Source organism: Malaclemys terrapin, chromosome 4 (assembly GCF_027887155.1).
Source record: "Malaclemys terrapin pileata isolate rMalTer1 chromosome 4, rMalTer1.hap1, whole genome shotgun sequence".
Classification (NCBI taxonomy): domain Eukaryota; kingdom Metazoa; phylum Chordata; order Testudines; family Emydidae; genus Malaclemys; species Malaclemys terrapin.
The window spans coordinates 48,425,573-48,452,092 of NC_071508.1; the positions used below are offsets into that span (position 1 = coordinate 48,425,573).

A 26,520-nucleotide genomic window follows, 5' to 3' on the forward strand; every position below is an offset into this window, starting at 1 on the left:
CCATGGTACATCCACATCTTAATATAGTGTACTGTTCTGGTTGCCCCATCTCAAAAATGAAAATGAGGAAGGTTATGGAACAGCTTCTATACAAGGAAAGATTAAAAAGACTGGAAGTGGTCACCTTAGAAAATGGACAGCTGGGGGAGAATAAGATATAGGTCTATAAAAGCATGAATGGTGTGGAGAAAGTGAAGAAGGAAGTTTTATTTACACCTTCACATAACATATGAACCAGGGGTCACCTGATGAAATTAATAGGCAGCAGGTTTAAAACAAACAAAAGGAAGTAATTCTTCACACAGTGCAGAATCAACCTGTGGAACTTTTTTCCAAGGGATGTTAAGGCCAAAAGCATGCCTGGGTTTAAAAAAGAATTACATAAATTCCTGGAGGATAGGTTCATCAATGATCCACCAACACAACATGCTCTGGGTGTCCCTAAGCTTCCAACTGCCAGAAGCATCAGGCATTGGCCCCAGTCAGAGACGGGATACTGGGCTAGATGGACCATTGACCTGCTGTAGAATGGCCATTCCTAAGTTTTTATGTAATCTGAGGGAGTCCCCTGCCAACTGGACACTAATGCAGACTTTGTTAGCTTAATACTTTCCACCCTGGAATGTCACAAATCAACCCCTCACCCTGCATCCTAATGGAATTTATGTTCTCTTCCTACAGTGGGCTCAGTAGCAATACCCCCAGTTGAGCAAAACAAGCCTTTCACATCCCTTCAGAGCCTTGCTCCTCAACTGACCAAAGCCGTTGGCAGCTAATAATGCTTGACTGTTTCTAAAGAGTAGACTGTGGCTATCTGCCAAAAGATTACAATTACACCTTTAGCACTGGCCCTTGGAATCCTTGGGTGCTGAACTTGAATGTATTGCTGGAGTAGCCTTGGTCTCAGAAAATCTCCTTTCCTGGCACCTCAGTGGAGGTGTAGGGAGAGGATGGGGTGGGAGAGAATTAATCAAATTGTCATTAAAAGGGGGGGGGGGGGGGGACTCCATCAAAGTGGATGGGAATTCCTTCACCGCTATGCTCTGAAATGGGAGTCACAAAAAATTGCTTAATTTTCAAGACAAAATTTTGCCATCCTTTTGACTTTCGGTTTCATCTCTGTATGGCAAAGATCAGCATTAATCATTGTGGCTGAACACAGAACTAAAACCATCCCAGTCATCGGTCTTGTCCCAACCAAACACATGAGGGAAGTGAATCTCTGACAGCATAGCTCTGAGGAAACAAACTAAGACAATATCTACTGTCAGCTCTACTGTCCTGTGGCTGTGCAATGTCTGCCCACAGGACTGAGTGAGCACTACTCAACCTCATGGTTGGAACCCAGTGTAACTCAGCAATAGGAGCTACTTCAATTTTGTGTTGCCAAACACCAGCCTCTCACTGCCCTGGCAATGCTGACAGGTGGTATTGAAAAGGCTAAGTATACTGTGGGTGGGTGAGGCGGGGGTGCCAATCTGCTGGCAAGGAATTGATTGTGATGTCACAAATAAAGTATTATAAACCAGAGTCAGCCCTGGGGAACCTAGAGATGCAACTCCCTTAAAAATCAAAGAAGCAACACTCACTGACGCCGGTGGGGAATTAGTCCCTGTTACTTTATTGCAAGACCAAGGGGAATGTGGTTGTGAAGATCTGTTACCTGTTGTCAATGTCTCCCATTGTGCCTTCAGACTTCTCAGGAAAAGAACCTGCTGTCTCTTCTTATCCAAGAACCCCAAGATATCCTGCATACTACTTTTCAACCATCTCACGGGTAGGGTACCAGGTGGCATGGTTTACCACAAACAATAATACCTATATCTTACATAGGATGTGCCTCTCCTCACCCAGGTAAACTTATGCAGTGATTCTACCATATCAATCATGAATCTTTGAAAGGCCTCCTCTAGGCTAGGTCTCCATCTCTTTTTAAAATGACACCATTCAGAATATATAGCACATGGGATTAGAGGGGGAGTGGAAGAGACAATGGGTGTCAGACAAGCTTTGAGGGATTGCCCAGAGGCCTACAAATTGAATATAACTAACAGGTCTCCTTGTATAGTGATCAGGGATAAGACACTTGTAATAACAGAAGTTGGTAACGAAGGAGTGACAGGTTCTATTGCTGCTTAGACTTTATGCAGGAGGTGCCCTGCCACCACTCCACAAAGCAAATACACCTCTACCTCGATATAACGCTGTCCTCGGGAGCCAAAAAATCTTGCATCTGAAGAAGTGAGGTTCTTACCCACGAAAGCTTATGCTCCCAGTACTTCTGTTAGTCTCAAAGGTGCCACAGGACCCTCTGTTGCTTTTTACAGATTCAGACTAACACGGCTACCCCTCTGATAAAAAAATCTTACTGCATTATAGGTGAAAACGCGTTATATTGAACTTGCTTTGATCCACCGGAGTGCACAGTACCCCCCCACACACACACACACACACCCCGGAGCACTGCTTTACTCTGTTATATCTGAATTTGTGTTATTGGGTCGCGTTATATGGAGGTATCAGTGTAAAAGTGCTCAAGTGTTAGCACCATCATGGTAAAATCTGATAGTTGTGTTTATTGATTGGGTATCTAATTTCTGAGGAGAATTAAATCAAAAAGGGAGGAACAGGTATTCATTAGGTGTGTCAGGTGTCAACAGTGAAAAGTGTTACTATACTGTATTGAAGGAGTATGGGAGAAAGGGAAAATATTTGATTTCTTTAATAGGTTCAACTCTGCCTATGATTTGTCCATACAGTTTCCTAACTGGAAAAATAGTACATTTTATATAACATATCTATCTTCTTTGGGGTGTAATCAGGCAGTTGCATATCTGACTTAGAAAATGCATCTGTAGTTATTTGTGCCTGTAAAACTGTAGCTGCAATTGCTTCCAGATGCAAAATTGCAGGCATGGAATCAAAATCAAGTGTCTAGAAGCTAGAGGAAGTTGCTCCCATTGAGTACAACTACTTTAAAGTACAGGTGGTCACATTTTGGCCCTAAACAAATACACCCTCACCCCACCCCACTTTGACACATTAAGATTACCCTATACAAATACATAGCATGCAAGTTGGCACCCGCTTTTGCTTTGTTAACCACCTCACTGCCATTTCTTGAAGTTGTGTACTGTCATTATGCAATGACACCAGGCATTGGATTATCCAGGTGTCACCATTAAGTCAGTGTTTGTTATGTCAGGTACCACAGTTGTCAATTATGTCCTGCCCTAAATATGGGGCGGGGGGGAAAGAGTGGTATCTCAGCTAACACTTTATGGTGACTGTCAGGACTGAGATCCCCACTTTGAACTTTAGGGTACAAATGTAGGGGCCTGTGTGAAAAACTTCTAAGCTTAACTACCAGCTTAGCTCTGGTTCGGCTGCCACCATCAATGGATTCCCTCCCTGGGAAGCCTTGAAAAACCCACACCAAATCCCTGGTGAAAACAAATCCAAAACCCCTTGGATCTTAAAACAAGGAGAAATTAACCATTCCCCTCCTTCCTCCCACCAACTCCTGGTGAATCAGTTCCAACCCCCCCCTGGGATCTACAACAGGGAGAAATTAACCATCCCCCCTCCTTCCTCCCACCAACTCCTGGTGAATCAAGATCCAAAACCCCTTTGGATCTAAAACAAGGAAAAATCAATCAGGTTCTTAAAAAGAAGGTTTTTAATTAAAGAAAAAGGTAAAAATCATCTCTGTAAAATCAGTATGGAAATTAACCTTACAGGGTAATCAAACTTAAAGAGCTCAGAGGACTCCCCTCTAGTCTTAGGTTCAAAGTACAGCAAACAAAGATAAACACTCTAGTAAAAGGTACATTTACAAGTTGAGAAAAACAAAGGAAAACTAACACGCCTTGCCTGGCTATTTACTTACAAGTTTGAAATAGGAGAGGCTTGTTTAGAAAAATGTGGAGAACCTGGATTGATGTCTGGTCCCTCTCATTCCCGGAGAACAAACACCGTCCCAAAACAAAGAACACAAACAAAAGCCTTCCCCCCCCAAGATTTGAAAGTATCTTGTCTCCTTATTGGTCCTTTAGGTCAGATGCCAGCCAGGTTACCTGAGCTTCTTAACCCTTTACAGGGAAAAGGATTTTGGAGTCTCTGGCCAGGAGGGATTTATAGTACTGTACACAGGACAGCTATTACCCTTTCCTTTATAGTTATGACAGTGACTTTTGGCAACAATTGGCTGTTTAACAGGGACCAGTGTACCTAGCACATTAGGCAGCATAGAAACTGCCATGAGGATTTAACAGCATAGTTCAATTTTTTTTCCATGTCAAAAGTAACGTATTTGTCCACGATTTAGTAGGAGAGAAGGAAAGCCTTCAAGTACTAGCCAACATGACTCCGCTATAAAGCCTTAATTTTGTGGCTAATGATTCATAAAGACAGATTATCAGAAACACACATTTCACTTTGTACTTAACCTGATGTTCTGCACCAAATGTCCTGTTATCCTACTTATTGGACTAACGTACTACTGTAAACAGGGCTCTTAAAACCCTTTTTAGCCAGCAGTAGAAATATGATTGGAAGGGGGGCTGACTAACTCCTGATCCCTCGCAATCCTTTGGGCATCAGTTTTCAAGGTAGTATTCATTGAGTGTGGTCAACAATGTACTGTTTCCAGTAGCCAACAGAATTAAAATGTGTTGCTGTTTCAGATACCTCTGGAGGGGGAAGGGAGCTCATGACAAATCAGCACTTTCTGAATGGTTATAATCAGTCATAGGAAACTGAGCACCAGAAAGTGGTGGTAGCAAGACTGCATCCTACTTAGCAGACCACGAAGTTGTGTGAAATGCTGGAGGAGAGGAATTGCTTTCATTTTCCTATGTCTTCCCTTATGCATAGGAGGAGTTCTTGCTTTGTAGATTATTTTTGTAAACCCAGTACATTAGCCTCTGTCAAATCTCTCCTTAAAAACTCACCTCTGCTGTGATAGCTTAAAAAACAAAACAAAAAAATGGTTAAAGACTGGATATGCTGTAACTGCTGCTTACTGCACTAACCATAACTGTCTTGTTACCGTGTGCTTCACACACCCATACCTGTATCTGCTTGTCCACCTGTTTCTCCTCATACTCTGACAGTAAGCTCTTTTGGGCAGGGACCATTGCTCTGTGTGTGTAGTGCTTGGCACAGAGGGACCCAAGTTCTTGACTGAGACCTCAGGGGGCTAATGTAATGCAAATGATAAATTCCAGTAGAGCCAGAAGCAGCCATCTACCAGACTGCAGGCTTACAATAATCACAGGGAAGATGCCGTGTATTTTCCTCCAAAATAACTTCATTATCGGGGGGGGGGGGGGAATACATTTAGCCGGGCAAGCCAATCTAGATAAACTTCTACTGCTACAGGAAAAAAAAAATCTTCATGGAGGATTGTGGTGATGGTTTTCAGGTCACAAGCACATGGTCTCATGAGACTCATCATTATTTAGATCACATTCTTCTGTGAAAAGAACAGATTTTACATTATCAAGGAAAAAATGCAGCGTTAGGTTTCATATCATTTTAAATGTTGCCTTGCAGGAGACTGGAAGGCTCAAGAAAGTGGTAATGGGATACACAGCTTCACAGCCTGCTTTCTAACTGTAATCCTGTACTTTGAGTGTGGATGGAGTAAGAGAGCAACGATGGCTCTAAGTCACTTTGCACTAGCCATGTTCTGGAGTTGTGCAGGGTTCTGTCTGGCCCACAGTGTAACTAGAGCAGCCTCAAGGCTGCTCTAACTTACATTCTGCTTCCTCAGGGCCCTGGAAAGCAGAGATTGTCTATAGTGCTGTGCACTCTGGCCATTCTCATACCAGGGTCTGGGAGCAGGGCTATAGTAGAGTCCTTACTTTACCTCTTCAGGAGTTGAGGAGGCTCTCTGCAGGGGTATTCTCAAGGGGGCATTTCTGCCCTCTTTCGGGCCTCTTTACAATGCCAAAATGGTGTAAAAAGGGCCTTAACATAAGGGAGAATAAGGCCTCTATTTCTAGGTTGCTGGATCAAAATGGGGAATAATTAGGTGACTAATTTCTAGGTTGTTGAGTTATTGGTGACCAATTAGGCCATGAAACAGTCTTCATCACTCTTTTCACATATAACTTGCTGGTCTCCATGCTCCTCGTAGAGCAGGTGCATATATTAAATAAACCACTTCAATAGGCACTTCACTGGTATCTGTTGGCAGTGTCAATAGGAAGGCAAAGAATTATTACAATGGAGACAAAACTACAGTCTCACCAATGGGACACGGAACGATGCTGTGGTGAGAGTTGTATTGCTATTAACTGTGCTGTGCCTGTTCTACAGATAAGCTATTTTGGTTTCCAGGCTGCAATGCTAGATTTTTGCCACCTTCATACATTTAGACCTGATTCTCCTGTCTGATTTGCACTGTATAAGCAGCAAATTCCCCCACTGTGCAGGGGAACGCTCCTGTACCTCCCCTACCTGTACACTCCCTCTCCCTCTGGCATGGCCAGCATGGAATGCGTGTTCCAGTGGTTAGGAAGGAGCAGGGCAGAGAGGTGCTCCACTATGTCCTATCTTCCACTGGCGTAAGTTAGAACTGCTCCCCTGCATGGACAGGGCTGAGTGAGGGCCCAAAAGAAAGGGAAGAGGTGCCCTTCTGTGTAGAATGGGGCCATTCCAGCCTGGGAAGTCCCTGCCATGACCTCTCGAGGTTCCTTTCAGTCCTAGAGTCTATGAATCTACGTACATTCTATGGGAAGTGATCTGAGTCTGTGAAAATGGTGATTCAAAACACACATGTAGATAGACTACAGAAGTACTAACATGGCTGAGCTGTATGCTCATGGCACATCACAGCCCTGTTTAAGATTCCAAAGGAGACTCTTTTCCCTTGGCAAGGCCAGGAGTCTCTTATCTCTGTGAAACTTTCTCCAGCCAGACTGGGGCTGCTGAAGGAATGCTCCTTCTGCTAGATTAACACAATGAATTCTCTCTCACACACACACACACACACACAGCCTAGCAACTGTGGACTTTGCAAGTTAAAGGAGATATGTGAGATACAGGGAAGAAGGGTGATAATGGATTTCAGTGGTGATGAAAGCCATTATAGAGCTGACAGCTGTAAAAGAAGGAGATTTACTGTAAAGGTGCTAGCACCGGGGTGCTGTCTGGATCTGCAGAATCTGTCAATAGCAAGCTGTGATTCATTGTTATAGGAAAAACATACTAGGAGTGAAGCACAGATTGCATTGTTCCCAATTTAGAGCAGAATTAGTACACTTAGTACAGGCATAGATGCTTTAACTGCAGATCACGTTCTTCTCACAGAAAGCCGGTGGTGATGAAGAAAATGAGAGCAAAATACTGAAGCGTCCCAATAGATGTGTATCCCAGTGAGATGTAATATTAGGAACAAATGGCAGCTGTCTTTGTTCTTGATGTGCTTGGAGGACAGTCTTGAGGTTAAAGCATGGCATTGGGGATACAGATTTTTAATTTCCAGACTTTGCCACAGGTTTCCTGTGACTTGAACAAGTCACTTTCCGACACTAGTCGCTGCGTGGGTCTGATCTCACACCAGTGAAGTCACTGGGAATTTTGCCATTGACTTCAGGGGACATAGCATCAGGCCTCATATGCGCCCTTTCCCCTCCCAATGTAGCCAAATTTGGCAGGTGCAATCACTATCAGTAATATAGTGCAACAAGTGTTTTGAACATGCACAATCCACTAACCCCAGTGGGTTTTGCAGGTACAAATTCTAATGATTATGTGCCTGGGTATTAAACTACTTTAAGAGGGGCACACAGGGGTCTGCACTCATAATATGATGGTGCAGGTATGTGCATGTTCCAAGTCCTAACAGATAATTAGCATTTTACAAACCGCTATTGTTCCACACAACAGTCTGCCCTCATCATGCCCACTTTACAGATAAGGGGAAGAAAGACAGAAGTTACGCAACTTGCCCAAGACCACCCAAGGGATCAATGTAACAGCTAGAATTAGAATCTAGGAGTGCCTAGCTCCCTGCTTTGTGCTTAGATCACACTTCTATCATTCATTACAAAAGCACAAGGAACAAAATAATTACTGATCCTGGCAGAAAATTGTGCCAGTCCCACAATTAAGTCACCATAGCTCTACTGAAGTCACTGGACCTACACCAGCTGAGGATCTGTCCCTTTGTCTCTTTAATCCATTCTACACGGAAAGATGTTCAGCTATAGCTCTTGATTTGAAAGTTACCTGTAACCTTTGGCAATAGGTCACCTGGAGCTTCCTGCTATTAGCATGAATGTATATTGTTACCTTTAGGAAATCCCTGTGCCTGATGCCAAGTAATTCCGATTTCACATGATTTAAAATCTATCTGCATGAAGAGTTGGGCTCTGGTTGGCGTATGGAGCGACTTCCTACATTCAAACACTACAAAAAGCTCAATACACAGCTTCACCCATTCTTATTTAAAGGTGTGGCTGGCCCAGTTTCCCTTCACACTTAGACTACAGATTTGGAAGTAATTTACAAAATTACTGTTAATGAAAGAGGACATCACAGCCCACCAAAGGAAAATGTGGTCTGCCTAGTAATGAATTGTCTCAGCTTTGACATTCCTTATTGTTTTAAACCCAGACTGCAAGGATATTTAAACCCCATGTGCCTCAGTCTAATCTCACAACTGGGTAAACCTCAGTAACTACTGTCATCAATGGGGCAGATCCTCAGGTGATATAAATCTGCACTTGCTCCGCTGACATCAATGGAGCTGTGTCCATTTATACCAGCTGAGGATCTGGCTCCATGGCATTAAAACTAGTGTAAATGGAGAACTGCATTCTCTTTGTCCAAAGAGAAACAGCCATTTATCTGAATCAAGGTTGTATTCCACTATGTGAATCACTTACCCAGGAACTCTCCACAATTATCACAAAACCCTTTCGGCCTGTGCCTAAAATCTTCAAGGCATCTGGCTAAATGGGGCTGTGCTGTACATGAAGAGAAGTCTGCCAACCTGCCACCTTCAAGCTGCTATTCCAGCTAATGATCAATTCCCTCCTCTTCACCACTATCCCAGAAGCAGCTTTGTCATGGTTACCTGGATACTTACTGATGAAGAACAGGAGTACCTGTGGCACCTTAGAGACTAACAAATTTATTTCAGCATAAGCTTTCGTGGGCTACAGCCCACTTCTTCAGATACATAGAGTGGAGGATGCTCCTACAGTAGTAGGTGCAGCGATGATCGAAGTGGTTAAACAGTCAGACTTATCTAGAAGTCAGTCATTAATTAAATGCTTTTTAGCTAATGGCAGTTTAAGCAATGGAGGGGGGGCGGGATGGGGAATGCATTGCTCCATCTGTCCGATGTGAGTACAAGGCAGCAGGATACCAGCACTGAGGATGGGGACATGAGGCCTTTTACTATAATAAATTGCCACGTGATTTTTAATAGGACATAACTGGTAGAGCTGGGTGACATGTTTTAGCCAAAACTTTTATCATTTGAAAAAAAAAAATGCAGATGAGTCAAATACAAAGTTAGATTGTTTTGATTTCAGGTAATTGTTTTGGTCAAAAAAGAATTTGGAAATGTTGAAACGGTTCACTTCAACAGTCACCACATTTCAAACATTCATAAAATGGAGGTGGTGTTAGAGGTGCTCCTCTTATACCAAATAACCTGGTGGTTAAGCCACTTACCTGGATGTGGGAGGTACAGATTCAGATCCCCACTCTGGAGGAGACTTGAACCAGCTTTTTTTTTTTTTTTTTGGGGGGGGGGGGGTGAGTGCCCTAGCCACCCAGCTATAGCCTATTATGGGGGTGGGGGCTCTCAATCTATCCTGTTGAAGATGTTCAACTTTGTATAAGTAGCATATTCATTGGCCTAGAGAAGAGTAAGGGATTCTATAGCCTGATGATTAGCTGGGTCACCTGGGTTCTAGTCCCAGTGTCAATGAACACTTAACTACTTATACAAAGTACAACAGGAGACCTTGAGGTCCACCAGCATATAGGCTTTCAGGTGGCAGCAGGGTGATAGGAGTTCAAGTACCATGTTCCCAGTGGGGATTTGAACCTGGCTCTCCTACATCCAAGGTAAGTACCCTAACCACAAGACTATTGGGTGGCAGGATGGCACCTGTTAAACACAATTGGCTACTTTAAAACTTCTATAGAAGTCTCATTCTCTATGGGATTTTCCATAAATGACATTATCTGCTGTCTTGCATTCACTTGTCACTAAATGTTAAATGACTAAATACTTTATAGTTGAGAAAAGTCTTGCAGGAAACATCAGTGGCTCTGTGTTTAACAAACAGTTATCAAAAGTGTTACTTCTCGCCAAATAGATACAACTCCCAGGAGGAAAGCATAGGTTCATTCCACCTGGCGAGCTGGATTAGAGCCCCGATATGGGACGGTTTCATGCTCTCATTAACTAAGTGGATTTTCCCCACAGAACATGGATGGCTCTCAGCCCTGTGCAATTATCTGCAAAGTTTATGGTGACTGAAGCCCTTGTGACCCTTGGGGTATTGTTTTGGATATAGATACTTCAACTTCAAATGAATATGAAAAGCCATCCTAAGGGAGTTTTGTCTAAGGACTTCAGACCCGGATTTTTATTTTTTTTTAAATCTACAAAGCATGTTTAGATTTATGGGCATATGACTAAAGATAAACTTGAGCAAATGAAGCAATTTAATTCCACTGCATTGTTGACAGTGGTGATCAGCACTGATTTCTTAAAACTTAACCACAGTGGGAGCAGGAGCAACAACCTTAATTAAGGTACAAATGCATCTTCTATTATAACTAGGGTTACCAGATAGCAACTATGGAAAAAAAGGGACAGGGGGTGGGAAGTAATAGGCACCTATGTAAGAAAAAGTCCCCAAAAATGGGACTGTCCCTTTAAAAATGGGATATCTGGTCACCCTAATTATAACCCTCCAATTTCAGTTGTTCATCACTAAGGCTAGTTGTTTGTCATGAGGGGTGTAAGGCTGATAAACCAAGGGCCAACTCTGGCCAACGCAGTAGGAGTTAGCTAAGAATTGACAAACTCATAGCTGGAAACCAAACCAGCTCTCCTGTATGTTAGTTTTGTTCAAAATAGGCATTAGTCTTAGAAGAAAGTATTTAGTGTTTAGACTCTATGAAACACTTGTCAGTTGCTGCATGCATTAATCTCACTTGTAATGTCTGTATTTCATGCCATAAGGAAATATGTAAATTTTCCTTTATAACTTTGAAAATGTTTGCTCTGAACATGTGAACCTGGCCATGGGGATTGTCACTGCATCCATTCAGGAGGCCTATCAAGATTAAACCGGCTACTAAGGGACATCACAATACAAAGGATTGGTGAATGGCTCTATCACACCTTGGAAATGCTGCATGCAAGGGGGCTCGTCTTATGGATTGGAAGCCAAATGTAAAAGATTAACAGAATCACAAGAAAATTTTTATTCTCTTTGCTGTTTGAACTCTCACTTGGATGGAGACCTTAAACTAAGGTAGAGATCCCCAGTGGTTACCCCGAAAGACATTTTAAACTTAGATTACCACATCTGTCATCCTTAGGAACCACAGAATGTAACTCAGTGTGTATATGTTTGCTTTAACTTGTAAATAACTAATTTCTCTTTCTTAAACCTTTAGTTAGTTTAACAATTATAAGATTGGCTATAAGCGCTGTCTTTGGTATGAGATTAAAGATACAAATTGACCTGGGGTAAGTGACTGGTCTCTTGGGACTGGAAACAACCTGAATACTTCATGTGTAAGTGACTATTTATCACTAAGTCTAGCTTGCCTGGGTGGCAAGATAGACTGGAGCGCCTAAGTGGACTGTCTGTGACTCCATGGTAAGACTTAAAGTGATCCAGGAGTTCACATTTGTTACTGAGTTAGTGAAACTTAATTATAGAACACACCACCAGTTTGGGGTGTCTGCCCTGTTTTTGACAATCTGTCCTGTCATGAGCCACTCTAGACCAGGGGGAAATAACTCTCATAGCAAAAAGTGTGCAAGTGATAACTTTAGTCTTTTTAAAAGTCATGACCTATAAGGCTGTCTGCTCAGATACTCAGACGGTAAAAACTGGCGTAGCTCCAATCTGGCCCATGAAGCTTTGCTCAATAGCAGGTCAGCTAGGGTGACAGTAGCTGTATATCCATAATCATCAATTGTGTCACCGAAGTTACAAAAGAGACACATGCAGCAATTAGCGCTCTGTCAAGAAAAAGCTTACTGCATTTTTGTTTAAACTTGGCTTGTTTTTTGTTCTGAGTCTTAAGACAATTCTGAAAACTACTGTAACTATGTAAACTTACAGCATAAGAAAAAAAAAAAATCTAGTTTGTATTGTATATTGACTGAATGAAAAAACTTATCAATACCGCTAGAGAAACAGCATTAGGACATAAACAAGATGGAAATAAGATTGTGTTCCACCACAACTATTTTTTTTTTTATCCTGAGAGTAGTGTTTAATTTCTCAACCTTAACCCTGAATCAATACATGTCCGGGGGAGGGAGAAAAAAAGAAAATGGGGCACTCCTATGACATGGCCAGGCAGGTTGAAACCCTGTTTTTGTCTTTGCAACAGCAGTTGTTTGGTTACACAACTTTAATCATCTCTCAATACATTTTACTGCTGTAGAAAATTGTGTAACAGCACCAGTCTTCAATCTTTTTTCATTTACAGACCCCTAAAAAATTTCAAGCAGAGGTGCTGACCCCATTAGAAATATTAGACATTGTCTGCAAACCCCAGGTTAAGTACCATTGTTCTATGGTAATGACAACTATTTGCAGACCTCTTAGACATAGTCTGGACCCCCAGGGGTCTGCGGACCACAGGTTGAAAAACACTTTTCTACAGTGTGTATTCTCTAAGCAGAGAAACTAACACCAGGCATATGTACACAAGCACAAACAAGGGAAATTCAGTTGGCTCTGATCAACAATGACATTGGCTTGGATGGATCTGAGGATACCCAGGACATGTGAGAAGCTGAATAACCAGCCCATGCAGCGCTTCTAGCTCTTTTACTATCTAGATACTTATAGGCCCAACATGTTATCTCCATCACACACTTTGTAGTTCCCTTCGTTGTCATGTATGTTTACAAAAACAAACAAGGTTTCCGCTGTAATGAGATCTAGCCTTCTACTGTGGTAATCCCATTACCATTAGACTTACAATGGATCTTTCAAGATTCTTTCCTTTACTGCTTTCCTCTTGTGAGGAAGGGGATCTGATGTAGCTTAGGAAGAGAACTGCCTTTAAACCAAAGCAAACTAATCCTAAGTTGTTCTCTACAGAAGGAACTGGAATTTTGGTTAAAACAACCTAAAAATATTATGCATCAGGACACAGGCTGATCACAAGCCAAGCTCACAAAAGAATGTACCTTTCCTCCCCATATATTGTATTGCACTAAGTTAGGGGCATCACTGGAGGGAGTTGGCTTTTCTGAAGGATCATGTACTTACTGTCAGGATCCTGTGGGGAGAAGAACCCTAGTGGATTAGTCTCTCTTTCCCAAAAGAGAAGTGCATGCTCAGGGGCAAACTCATTCATGCTCTTGGTAGCCTAGAAGAAGCCCTGTTTGCAGTGGCTCCCAGTGTGGGGATGTTTTCTTATGTGCTTGGTGCCCTACTTCCCATATAGGTGGAGTGAGAAGTGTTGCTATTACAAGTGTCATGTTCACACCTGCATGAACATTTGCCCCAAAATGGTTTAGGTTGCAACTAGCAGTATGAAATGATTCGGGGGCGCTTTGGAGGACCACATGAACAACATTCAAAAAAAAAAAAAAAAAAGTTACCAGGCAGGGAAATATTTGAAAAGCCCTCCTTCCTGCAAGCCCAATGTGCAGTCTGTCTAAATGAGGGTCCCATGAAATATGCAGCACTGCATACTCAGTAACTCTCAGTAACTGTCTTGTGTTTGCCTGGTTCTTATTTTTTCCAGACATTGAAATCAAACAGCGTGTACCAACAGGTCACAGGAAGGGAATCCTGCTTCCGTTAGTCATGCAGAGACCATGAAACACCTCATGCGCAGGGAAGTTGGTTTTGGCTCAAGGTGCCCCATGGGAATTAGTGCTGGTGATGTGATTCTGAGGACAAAGAGCACTGTTTGAAGGATACCAGCATCCCACTTCAATGGGAATTGACTTTAGGAGCCCATGATACTCTTGACCTTTAAAGGTTAGTTCCCAAAAGGGCAAGTGTTGCAGAACCGCACGACTTCCATGTGTGCAGAGACCATAAACTAAACTATGCATACAGTACAACCATACACAATGGCCTTGTCTGGCCTAGGGGAAAATTAGGAGTATAAATTCACCAACCCTATTCCACGGATGCTGTCATTGGAGAATTAAGGATACTGATTTTTCTTTGTGCAGAAGCAGTCAATGTTGCTATAAAGCCATTTGGAGAGGTAAAAGAGGAATAGAGGAAAAAGCACAAATGGTGGTAGATGCTAGTCACGTTGCTTAACACATCAATGGAAGATTCCCAATACCACAGAGATGGGTGCAGTATAAGAACCTAAATGGACTAGAGCAGAAACCCTGGGAGTGCAGGTTGAGTTGGATTCTTTAGGCACCAGTTCTTATTAAGGCATGAATAATATTGGCAAGCCATGTTTTCCACCGCCATTGCTAGCACAGGTGTAGAGCATGGCTTGAACATGGTCCCCAAAACAGAGCTAGAGACCAACTACCTGCTACATAGCCTATCACATGGCTTCAAATACAGTTGTAACCTGTTCTTTAACCCTGATACAACATACGTGGACCCAAACTGGCCCATCATGTTATAGTGTTACAATGCTTGAAAATGGTTTCTAACCAATTCAGCCTTGTCAAGACCAGGGAACAAATCAGAGCTGTGATGCTCCACCAGTGGTAGTGATGGTGGAAACAATACAGGCAAGGATTAAACTGCCTAAACCTTCTGCTGCTGCTAGTTGGGCAGAACTAGATTTTTTCAAAGAGATCTAAGGGAGTTAGGCACCTAAATCCCATTAGAATCCAAACTTCTTTAAGATCATTTGAAAATCTCAGGCTCCACATCTAAGTTTTTTGTCTAGAAGGCTAGAGCTACACTAGCAAGACTATTAGTGGGTGGGTGAGGTCAAGCCTAAATAATACCCTGGCCCCAGAGATAGCAGGGGCTCTGAGGCTGCTAGAAGGCATGAGCTGACAGTGGCTTTCAGTAATGAGTCCCTCTAAACCCATACTGGAAACTGTTTAAGTGGGAGAGGACAAAACCCCTTTCAATACCGTTTCAAAAAGCATTCTTTTCATTGAGACTGATGCCAGTGGCTACTGATTGAGAATAGAATTAATCAGCAAATACTTACTAAACAAACAGTCTCCATGTAATGCATTATATTAGTTTTCCTTTCTTTCTGCTAGTAGAAGGGGCCCTTAGGCCATCCTAGCCTACACCAAGGAAACAGCGCTTCAGTCTGGGTTTTGTTGCTTGCTTTCCCTTCAGTTTTACAAACCCACTCTTTAAGGCTGGTGCTACTCATCATTGCTGCACTAGTCCCTTCCAGAAACAAGGGCAGAACTCACTAACTCCTCCCACTAGTGTAATAATCTGCAGTGGAGCAATTGGCATTCTGCCTTTTCCTCCCCAATTCACAGAGCAAGTGTTCACAATCTAAGTGGTCCATCTCTTCAGTATGTGCCCAATCTCCACCTGCCCAGGGTGGTCAAGATCTTGGCTTTCCTCCATTAACTAACGCTCTGCTGCTGTACCACAAGCAAGTAAAGGCCAGGAGGTTATGAGATACCCAACGAGACTATAAGAGCTGCCTGCTAAGATTAGAAGGTGGTATATGCCATGGAGGCAAAGGAATTGCTTTGAGATATTGGGGGTGGGGAGGAACAGCATCCCAGAGTAAGTACTGAAACTTCCATCACGAGGGTCAGTTACAACAGAATCGTCAAAATACTGAAGAACACAGCAGGAAGGTCTGGCAGAGGGATGAGCCATTTCTGGGCCAGATCTATGCTATTTTACACCAACTGAGGCTTCATTGATGTTGAAGGAGCTACACTGATTGACACCAGCTGAGGCTCTGGTCCAGAGTTGATTCTAGCAGAGATGGCTTGCAATGTATCTGTAACATGCTCCTATGGCCTGTTTTATGCAAGAGTGTAGGGATATTAAAGAAGGTACTAACAGTGATTCCCCCAAGAGACAGTGACCCCCTCATAATTTGGCCCTCACACTTTAAAATCCAACAGTTTCACCAAGTACAAAAATCTCTTGGGTCTTCTGTTAAAACTTGTAAGCTACTGTCTGTAGAAACCATTGATTATATCTATCCTGTGACTACTATGTAAAACTTACAAACAAGTTAACTGACTTTGTTATACAATGTAAACAAACACTATAAGCTGTTAAGTGTCTTTCACTTCATTCAACTGCTCCTAGGACAGACCCCCACCCTCTGTGATTAAAGGGCCGGGAGTCTCAAATGAATTAGCACACACTCTGAAAGTGGTGGAGACCATAAATTAAAATATGGTTAAGGGATGGAATGTATGCTGATGAATGCTTGATATACATGGATGGTTAGGGAGGTGCCAGCCTAGAAAAGGAGTATCCATCGGCCGAAGAATGTGTCAAGTGGATGACCAGAAACCCCCGGAGGGTAAACTGGGACCCACCCCATCACCTGGAAGGATGAGAAACACAAACTTTGGACAGTGTGGAGCCACCAGGAATGTGCCACTTTGGACAGGAATGTGTGCCATCTGCTGACTGAGTCAGCAACAGCAGGATGAAACAGCTCCCATAGACTAACATAGGAATTAATTCCTATAAGAAGGGACTCTAAAGACTGATGACTTTGAGTCTCTGGTTCTGCTGCCAGCCTCCAGGAGCATCAGGTGCACCTGACACAGACTCGGCTCCATCCTCATGACCAAGATACCTGGCCAGTAACTTGGCATGAGCAACTTCTAGGCTGGTAACTATAACACCTATACAGAACTTGAATGAATGATTGTGTGAATGAATCTCTCTCTCTCTCTCTATATATATATATATATATATATATATATATATATATATATATATATATATATATATATGTGTGTGTGTGTGTGTGTGTATGTATAAGAAATAAGTAGTCAAACAACGTTGTTTACTTTTATCTTTTGCTTTATCAGTATATTTACAATAAATGTGGCATCTTTGCCTTATCCCTCTTAATAAGATCCTGCTGGTTTTTATTCTATTGGTATAACAAGAGGTCAGACTAAATTATCACAATGGTCTTTTCTGGCTTTGGAATATATGACTCTATGCCATAATACACTTTGCAGCATATACCCTTATTTACATTATGTAAGAATATAACTTGCATATAAGATATGCATAGTATGTATGAGAAAATGTCCTATTTACAGTGCCAAACCTCCATAAGTTATTTTTTTAAACAATAAATTGTGTGGTGGTGGAAATTAAACTTCCACTATTCCAACTTCTTTGCATTCAGGGATTCTTCCCTCTTCAACAAATTGCTTCATTCTATGTAGGAGTATTTGAGGGGAAATAAAAACTGGGAGAAAGATACTCCTCAGTAGCCAAAGACAATTGCTGCATCTGGAATGCACATACAAAGATCATCTTAGAAAACAAGAGAAATCATATCATGTGCTGTTTTCAAATATTTTTCCCACCCAGGCCAATACTGCAGGCAGGCAAGAGATGATATGCATTATGACCAAAAGCAATTCCATGTGCTAATCTGGTCTTGTATCAGGTAATAATGCCTTTGTGGTATATGCCCAGGATATCCCACATCCACTTTTCAGCTTGCTAGTCAGCTATCCCAGCATACTGCACTATCCAAGTCTGTGGGGAAAAGAGGAACATGAAAAGCGGCTGTTAAAGGTGAACTGCAAAGTAGTTGGTTTTGACTTTGCTGCTTCCTTATGAAATATAAAGACTCACTGTTTTCTTCTGCCAACTTTTACAAGATCGGTGGAGGAGCACAACATTGACTTTTAGGCAATCAGTTTCCTTTCCCACTTCTACAGTAGAGTGGAGCAGCTGCTGCTCTGGATACAGCTTCATGTGTTATCACTGTTCCAGTCCTCGTAAGGTTTTACCAAAGTTCTCCAGCAAACAAGAGGGGAACGAAGACTATATTTCAAGGGGGAAACAAGCAGAAACCAACTTTTAAAAAAGCTTGACTTTGGCATTGTGTAAGCACAACTGAAGGGCCCTAGTCTATTTTCTGCTCCACAATTCACTTTTAAGATGTAATTTCACACGGTGCAACATTTTGGGGTTCAACACAGACCAGTGAGAGGCCGTGTCACCAGCTTCCCTGTGTGCCTTAAATGCTTTGCTGCTGTGGCTCACAGCCTGATCCCCAACAGACAAGCATGTAGTTTCCTGAGCCTGTGTGTGCTGTGCAGCCCTGGTTCTGCACTCTGGCCCCAACCACCTGCCTACACCACATCAGCCCCACCCAGGTCTCCACTAGCCATGGTTAGTGCTTGCAAGGTGACCCCAACACACCCCCAGTTCTGAATTTGCCCAGAACCATCTGCCCTGAAGCCGCCAGCCCTCTCCTGGAACACTCAGGGAAGAGACAAAAGTACAGCTTATCATTTTAGCTGAAGTTAACCACTGTTGGATTACAGTGAAAATACAGCAAGGTTAAGTGATCCCAAGTATAAGGGAGAATGGTTACAAACAAAAGTAAAAATACACTTTCTAATGGCTAAGACCTAACTTAACAAGCTACAGACAGTGCTCAAGGTAGTTTTCTCTCTAATCAGTCTTTGTCCAGCACAGCTGACTAGACCCTGTGACCAGGAACCAACACACCAAGCATAAAGTGTTTGGTTCCTTTGTCTCCCCAGGTGTAAGATAAAGATGGAGTCTCTCTCTGTCCCTTATACTTCCTCCAAAGGAATTGTCTTTGTCCAGAATGTCAGGAAGGCCTCCTGGGGATTCAGGCACCAGTGGCCTTCTGGGGTGCAGGAGCCATATGAATGCTCTGCCTCCCAAGTTCAGTCTGAGGATAACCTCCACTGGTTTAGACCTTTCAGGGTTCCTTCCAATTCTAGGAGATAGGTATATCTCCATTTATTTATTTTTTTGATGGTTTTGTTTACTGCTAATATGTAAATTGAGGTAAACCCACATTCCTTTAGGACAAACCTGTGTATTATTGTGACAGGGTATAATTCACCACTGCAACACCTCCTACTGGTGGTCCTGGGAATTAGCTCTGCACCCTTTTCTGGTAGGGTCTCACCCACCCCCGTCATCTCTGTTCCTGGACACACATTACTCCTAGGATCACAGCATCCTCTTCATGACACTGCCCTCCAGCTGTGCCACACTGCATTCTCCCCTTCCAGGGGACCTGCAATCTCCACCCAGCCTCTTCCCTCAGTGGCAACTGCAGTTCATTGTCCCAGGGCCGCTTCCCATGCAGTTCCAGTACCCTCTTCTGCCCTTACCTCAGGGCCTCAACCTGCTGTCCCTAGCAGCCAGCCAGGAGCTGTCTCTAGCTCTCCAGTCCCTGCTTGCAGCACTGAATTGTCCCAGATGCTAGGGCTTCTCCCCTTGCATTCCAGTCAGTTACTGAACTCTGCTCTGCCTGTAGCCCGTCTTACATGGGCTTTCCAGGCCACGACTGGCTACTTCTCTCAGTCCCTTTCTAATTGGCTGCCTCTGGCGCAGCCTCCCTGAGGCTGCTTAGCCCCTTTTCTGCCAGTGAGGGGCAGCCACCCCCCCACAATTACCTTTTCCTAGCCTACAGAGTCTGGTTTTAAACATGTTCTAGAACAAATTTAATTGGGGGGGGGGGAGGGATAGCTCAGTGGTTTGAGCATTGGCCTGCTAAACCCAGGGTTGTGAGCTCAATCCTTGAGGGGGCCACTTGGGGATCTGGGGCAAAATCAGTACTTGGTCCTGCTAGTGAAGGCAGGGGGCTGCACTCAATGACCTTTCAAGGTCCCTTCCACTTCTAGGAGATGGGATATCTCCATCAATTCTTCAAATGCACTAAGAGCAAACTTCAAAGGCTGCCCCCTAAAAGCATAAAAAGAAATTAACAACATTTGCATGATATTGCAGTTATTTTAATTCAGGCTCTAAAGACCTATTCACCTCTTCACTACTGTTGCACTGACTGCAAGGGACAGTCACTGGAATGTGAGGCAGCAAACTATTGTGCAGGCCTGGCAAAGACGGGGGTAAAGAGTCTTTGCACCTACTGCTTTTGAAGTGTTTGATCAAAGAACTTCCAGCTTTGATGTAAAGCACAAGGGAATCACTTCAAAGAGAGCCATTGGCCAGAGTACTTTGAAAACAGGAAGATGACAAATCAATATCAATTGCTGATGCCTAATGTAAGGGGACTGTTGCCCCCTTACTAACATTCAGTGGGGGTGTTTTGGTTGCTAGCTCCCAGCACTAAAAGGGGAAGGGTCGATGGGAAATCAGGACCCAGAGACTGACAGTTCGCAGGAACAATGGGGAGAGGCCAATGCGCCAGATCAGCCTGATTGACAGGGAGTCAGGAGGCCGGGGGGGGGGGGGGGGGGGTCCCGTCCTCCATGTGAACTGGAATTGCCTGAGTCAGACAGTGGGGCCGAGCTAAGGAGAGAGCAGGGGCCCAAGCTAAGCTGCTGGGAGCAGAGCTGCAGCCCCAAAGCCAGAGCACAGCCCAGAGAGAGCAGACCTGCCCTGGGAGGAGAGCTGCAGCAACCAGAGCCAGAGGGGCCAGACAAGCAGCCAGGAAGCAGGTCAGAGCTGGGAGCAGCGTCACAGAAGCAGCCTGCAGAGCAGACCTGTCCTGGAGGCAAAGCTGCAGCAACCAGAGCCAGAGGGGCCAGAGAAGCAGCCCCGGGAGCTGGAGGCAGAGGAGCAGCAGCAGCCGGGCTGAGGCCGAGTGGAGCTGGGGCTGGAGCAGTCCGGAGCTGGGTGCGGTGAGCAGCTGGGGAGAGAAGGGGGACCTGGGCAGTGGGCCCAGCACAGGGAGACGCCTCGGCCAAGAGGCTCTGCAGGCCAGACTTGGAGGGAGATCATAACCCCGACCGGGCAGAGGCAACGCTGGGAAAAAGGGTCCTGCCAGCTAGAGCCTGAGAGCGTGTGGCCACCGCCAGAGCAAGTGTCCAACCCACAGCGTCTCTGCAGCACAGCCAGGGCCTGAGAAGGAGGCCTGGGACCTACAAGGAACAGACTGTGAACTGCCCTGACCTTCCAGAGACACTGTTTGTGATGTTCCCTGCCACAGAGTGGGGTGATGTGTTTTCCTTTAACTTTTCCCATTTTTCCTTATTCTTTTTTAAAATTGTTAATTAAACAACTTGTATTTGCTTTAAATTGTATGAAATGATCAGTGGGTCACGGAGGTGCCCAGTGCAAAGAGATTACCCCAGAGTGGGGACACCCTAGCCCCTCTCCTGGGTGACCACAGCAGGGTTGGGGGTTGAGCCCCCCAGGAATCCTGGGCCCAACCTTGTCGAGGTTTATGAGGACTCTGCCAGACAGGAGAGTGGAAGGGGAGTCCTCAAGGGCAGGGAGGCCTCTGGGTAAAGGAAGTGGGAGTGAGGACTCAGATCCTTTCGCTAGCCCACTTCACCGGGGTAGTGCAGAAGCCAGGAAAGTTCCCCACAATAGCGGGACCATTCCTCCGCTTACACTAATATCTCTGGGCTATGTGCTGTAGTGAAGGGACTATTTATCCTGATGACTAACAGTTATTCCTGATGCGGCTATAGATTTGTCAGTTAAACTCATTCAGATAAACTCTGTGTCCTGGAAATAGGACAGCATATGAAGGCACGTAAGATGTACACAGAAGTTCTTTGATCCTGGGATCACAAAGTGCTTTTCCACATTAATGTAATAACACCCTATATTGACTCATCTGTAGGGATTGAACCTGGACCTCTAAATCTTAAAGCCACAGCCACTGTTACTTCAGTTCTAAACAACCAGCTTTAATAGTTCATACACAAACCTTTACATGTGGTCTTGCACATTGTATTAGTATGGATTATATTAATTAAGCTTCTTGACTACGCGGTGAGACAGGCAAGTAGTAGTATTCCTATTCCACATAGACAAGGCCCTTTGTTTTTTACTCATTTTTACAAAAAAAAAAATGTGGGGTTTCAAAAGTTATTTGGTTTTTACCCATTTTCAACTGAATTGTGAACCACTCAGGTACATGAAAATACTGATTGTTAGGAAAATCCAATTCATTACACTAGGTAGATATATTTATTTTAGTATATTAGTGTAAGGATAAATGTGGGGTTGTCTATTTAAATTAAAGCAAGGTAGTGGAAGATATACACGCATGCACATGTAGGGACATATATTATGATACTGGGTGCACCAATGAATGTGTGCATAAAGACCAAAGATGCCTTGTGACAAGAGGAAGAGGGGGACCAAGTCTCAAAGATAGACATTCTGATCAGTTTAAAGAATTAAAGCCTCAATAATAGTAATTTAAAAAAAAAAAAAAAAAAAAAAAAAAAAGGCCCTGGTGCTGCTTCTGGCTTGGTGAAGGAAGAAGAGAGGAGTTGCCTGCACCTAGCTGTCTAACTCCATCGGGAGCAGCTACTGCTGGGAAAGAGCAATATTCGAGGTGAACTTGGGGCAATACAGCCCTCACTGGTCTCTAAGGAGGAAGAAGCAGAGGTACTGTCAAATCAGAAATCTGATAATCTGGACAACTGAGTCTGCAGATGAGAACCACAAATGGGCATAGAAGTGAAGGAAAGTCCACAGGAAAATTATAAGCAAAGTGGTCTCTTTCTGAAAGGATTTACTAAAAAAAGAGCAGGTGGATAGGTAAATAGAAAGCTCAAAGTGACTTGGAAAACCAAGGCAGAGCTAGGAATATGGACATAACTAAGAGGTCCAGAGAATAAATTGGGGGGCAGACCACCAGGCGGGAGGAGGGGGCGATAAAAGCTGATTACTAAAACAACTGAAACTCAATTTTACTTAGAGAGGGTTCCCACATCACTGGAAAGGAACTAGAGAATCTCAGCAGAAAGACAGGAAATAGCAGTTCTATCACAGCAACCCTGTCTGAGGGAATACACAAGATTTCGGAATACAATGAAGGCAGCAAGGAAAGTTACCTATAACAGCTGCAACCTAATTTTTTCTTTAGTCCTGAGCCTTTATGAATCATGTTCAGCAGGAGAGAGAGAATTTTCAACCCCTGAAATTACTCAGGTGGCAAAAGGAACTGATACATCAATCGTGTCTCTGGCAAAATTGCAAGCAGTATTTCAGGTCCAGGTATATTTTGAGGACACTGACTCTGCCAAAAGAAAATGGAAGGAGAAAAATACAACTAGGCATCTTATTACTGGCTTCTGCTAGTAATAAATAACAAGATGGGCAATACACAGTTACAACTGGAGACCTTGAAATGTTTTTCAGGTTTTTTTTTTTTTTTTTTTTTTTTTTTTTTTTTTTTTTTTTTTTACACACACCACACACACACACACACACTGGGTCAAATTTTGCTCTTAATTTCATGGTGTAATAATTTTGTCAACTCCTAGCAATATTTTTATTTCTATTTATAATATATATTTCCAGGTACATAATTATTCATTTTCTTTCATATTTTGACATGAGGTGAAGTTGCAATCTGCTCTTTGCTTCCCTCCCTACCCCAGCCAAAAGGCCAGACAAACATATGATGTTTAGGATATATCAGTGTATAGAATTTACAATACAGTCATGATCCCCTATGAACAATATACTTTAATGTTAATAAACACTGAAATTTAACAATGATTTCTTTTTTTAGGGGGAAAAAAGGTCTTTCACCTATGCAGTGTTTTTACAATTATCCTACAGGAATCAAAGTGCAGTAGGATAGAATATTCCATTATGAAAGGGGGGTGTGATACCATCTCCAATGAATGTTGTATTGATATTTTATACTGATACTTGTATAACTCGAAATTTATCTGGTACACTAAGTACCTTGTTTTTCACTGATAGTCTGAACATTGCATGAAAAACAATACAGGAATATGTAAAAATATTGATGGGCGTTTCTGGCTAATACCAAGTGTTTTCTGAATATTTTATCTATTTTAACTGGGCATAGAGAGATATTTTTTGTAGTACTGGAACAGCATAAACATACAGCCAACCATAAACATGACATCAGCCTTGCAAAATTGTCATGATAATTAGCCGACCCAGGCACAGAGTCTAATCCCTTCTTCCACCACCACTGTTGCAGCTACTAGTCCAGGCTGAATGGCGAGAGGAAGAAAATAATGCATCGGGATAAATGTTTATAATGTGAAGGGAGGCCACTAACTTTTTTTAAAAAAACTCCCCAGAGGATCTCTCGATCCTGGTGAGTGGACAAGGCTGCATTACACCTACGATGCACATCTAGGCACGCTGGTAGAGAGCTGGTCCATACACCTTGCACATCCCTCCCACACGGGCATTCAGCACACAGACTGCACAGAGGTTCCCAGATGTACAATGCGCACAGGGATTTTGACAGACCCGCGTCCAGTCACATAAATTACAAACATACCACGAATAGCAATAGGACAGCGCCTGCTGCTCCTTAAGAAAAATCATGGGGCGGCTCTGCTCAGGCTGCTGCGGGGGGCTGACCGAGCAGGGCTCTCCTTTCCCATTGCACCGTCCAACCGGCGAGACCCGAGAAATGAAATCAACAAAGTCACGCTTCCTAGTCACGTGCACGGTGTTTTCATCCTTTTTCGCAGGATTTCCCCCACCCGTCCCCTGTTAAAGGCGGTGTTAATTCTCTCCCCACATCCCAGCAGAGGAAAGCTCAGGGTGGAGAAGATGGTAGCTTTGAGCCTAAAGAATCAGATTCTGGCCCCCTATTACTAACTCCCTCCCTCTCCCCAGAGCCAACCAGCTGATGGAGAATCCGATTTAACAACCCAAGGCAGCAGCCCCAACGCATTACTCCGGTCCCTGGTGGGGCAGAGATCCTGCAGGCAACCTAGCATGGGGCCAGTTCCCGTCCACCCACACTCCGTCCTATGTATACAGGTTCCCCTTCTCAAAAAAAAAAAAAAAAAAAAAAAAAAAAGTTGGGTTTTTCATTGTTACTGTATTCCGGTTTCATCTCCAATCCATGCAAAGCCCCGTGTGCACTCACCACTGTGACCGGCGACACCATGTCTGCTCGGTAGGCTTCAAGCTGAACTGCAGTCCCTGACTCTAGCTCTGCGGCTGGGTCCCGGTGCCTGGCGCTTTCCCTTTAAATAGGATCAGAAAATGTATTTGTTTTTCTCAATGCCGATTGTTCTCTGGGTTCTTTTTTAGAACGCAATGACATCACAAAGGCCGGAGCCAATGGGCTGAAGGGAGAGGAGTTGGGGGTGGGACCCCAGCCGGCTCTGTCTCAGTCGCCCCTCCCTCTGCCTTCCTCTCTAGGCTCACAGCCTGCAGCTGATTAGACTCAGCTCATAAGGGGAGAGGAAGAGGCTGGCAGTTTTCCGCTTCCCCCTCCTCTCCTGCCTTCTGTCCACAGTAGGCTTAAATACACACACATACTCGCACACAGAAACATGGGTACACTTACAGACGTGCATAAACACATACACTCACAAATAGATGTGAGTAAAAATCAGATTCTTCCAGAAAAGCCTGCTGATTTTCACAACCCAGCTCCTAAATAAAGAAAATGTCCAGTTGCTACTTATGTGCCAAAAAATTATAGAATACAGCATATCTTGGAACCATAGTGCTGCAAAAAAATTATTCTAGACATGGATTCTGATGGACCCTGCTGTTTTTGTGCTCAGACTCCCAAATTCCACTTCCTAAACGGCTCACCCACCTGCTACTGGTGTGCCAAAGTCTTCTGGAATATGGCACATCTAGTTGCTACAGAGCAACAAAAAAGTAGATCCAGATCTTGCCAGTTTTTGCGCCCTACTCTCCAAACTGCTTATAGTTTACCAATCATATGTGAGAGAATCCTTTCAAGTAAACCATAGTGGAAAATGATATTAAAATAACACCCTTAATCATTATTTGTCAGACCACCAACTGAATTACACAATAGATATTTGTCCATCAGTAAGTTATCATTTCTTATTATATGCACCAAACATGTGCTAGGCAAACTACAGATCAGGAAGGCCATGATGGTGTAGCCAGAAGAGGTCACAATCTAAATATAGACATATTAAAGGATAGGTTATTGTAAGTGAATTTTGAAGAGCAAAGCGCAACTGAGGAAATATTTTAGGGCAAGATGGAGCGAGGCTAATGGGGGATATCAGAAGCCGGAAGAAGTTAAAAGCTGCATAATAAGGATTGGGCAATGTTGCTGATATTGGTATGTAAACAAGGTTTGATAAACAGGAGTATCAACTCTATAAGCATCAATTAAATAATTACTCTTCCTGTTTTTACCTCTCACATGGTGAATATACTATTATGTTCAGGATACTATCATCAGTGT

General features: G+C 43.4%; 1 protein-coding gene across 1 annotated transcript in view; it reads right to left on the reverse strand.

Annotated features, from left to right (window-relative positions):
• Window positions 1–25,325, reverse strand: part of TMEM86A (transmembrane protein 86A) — a 63,933-nt gene extending 38,608 nt beyond the window's left edge. Inside the window, exon 1 of the mRNA XM_054025881.1 lies at window positions 25,207–25,325. Within this exon, the coding sequence (XP_053881856.1) occupies window positions 25,207–25,227 (21 nt within the window). The 5' untranslated portion in view covers window positions 25,228–25,325. The remainder of the gene's footprint in view (window positions 1–25,206) is intronic.
• Between the last annotated feature and the right edge of the window lie 1,195 nt (window positions 25,326–26,520).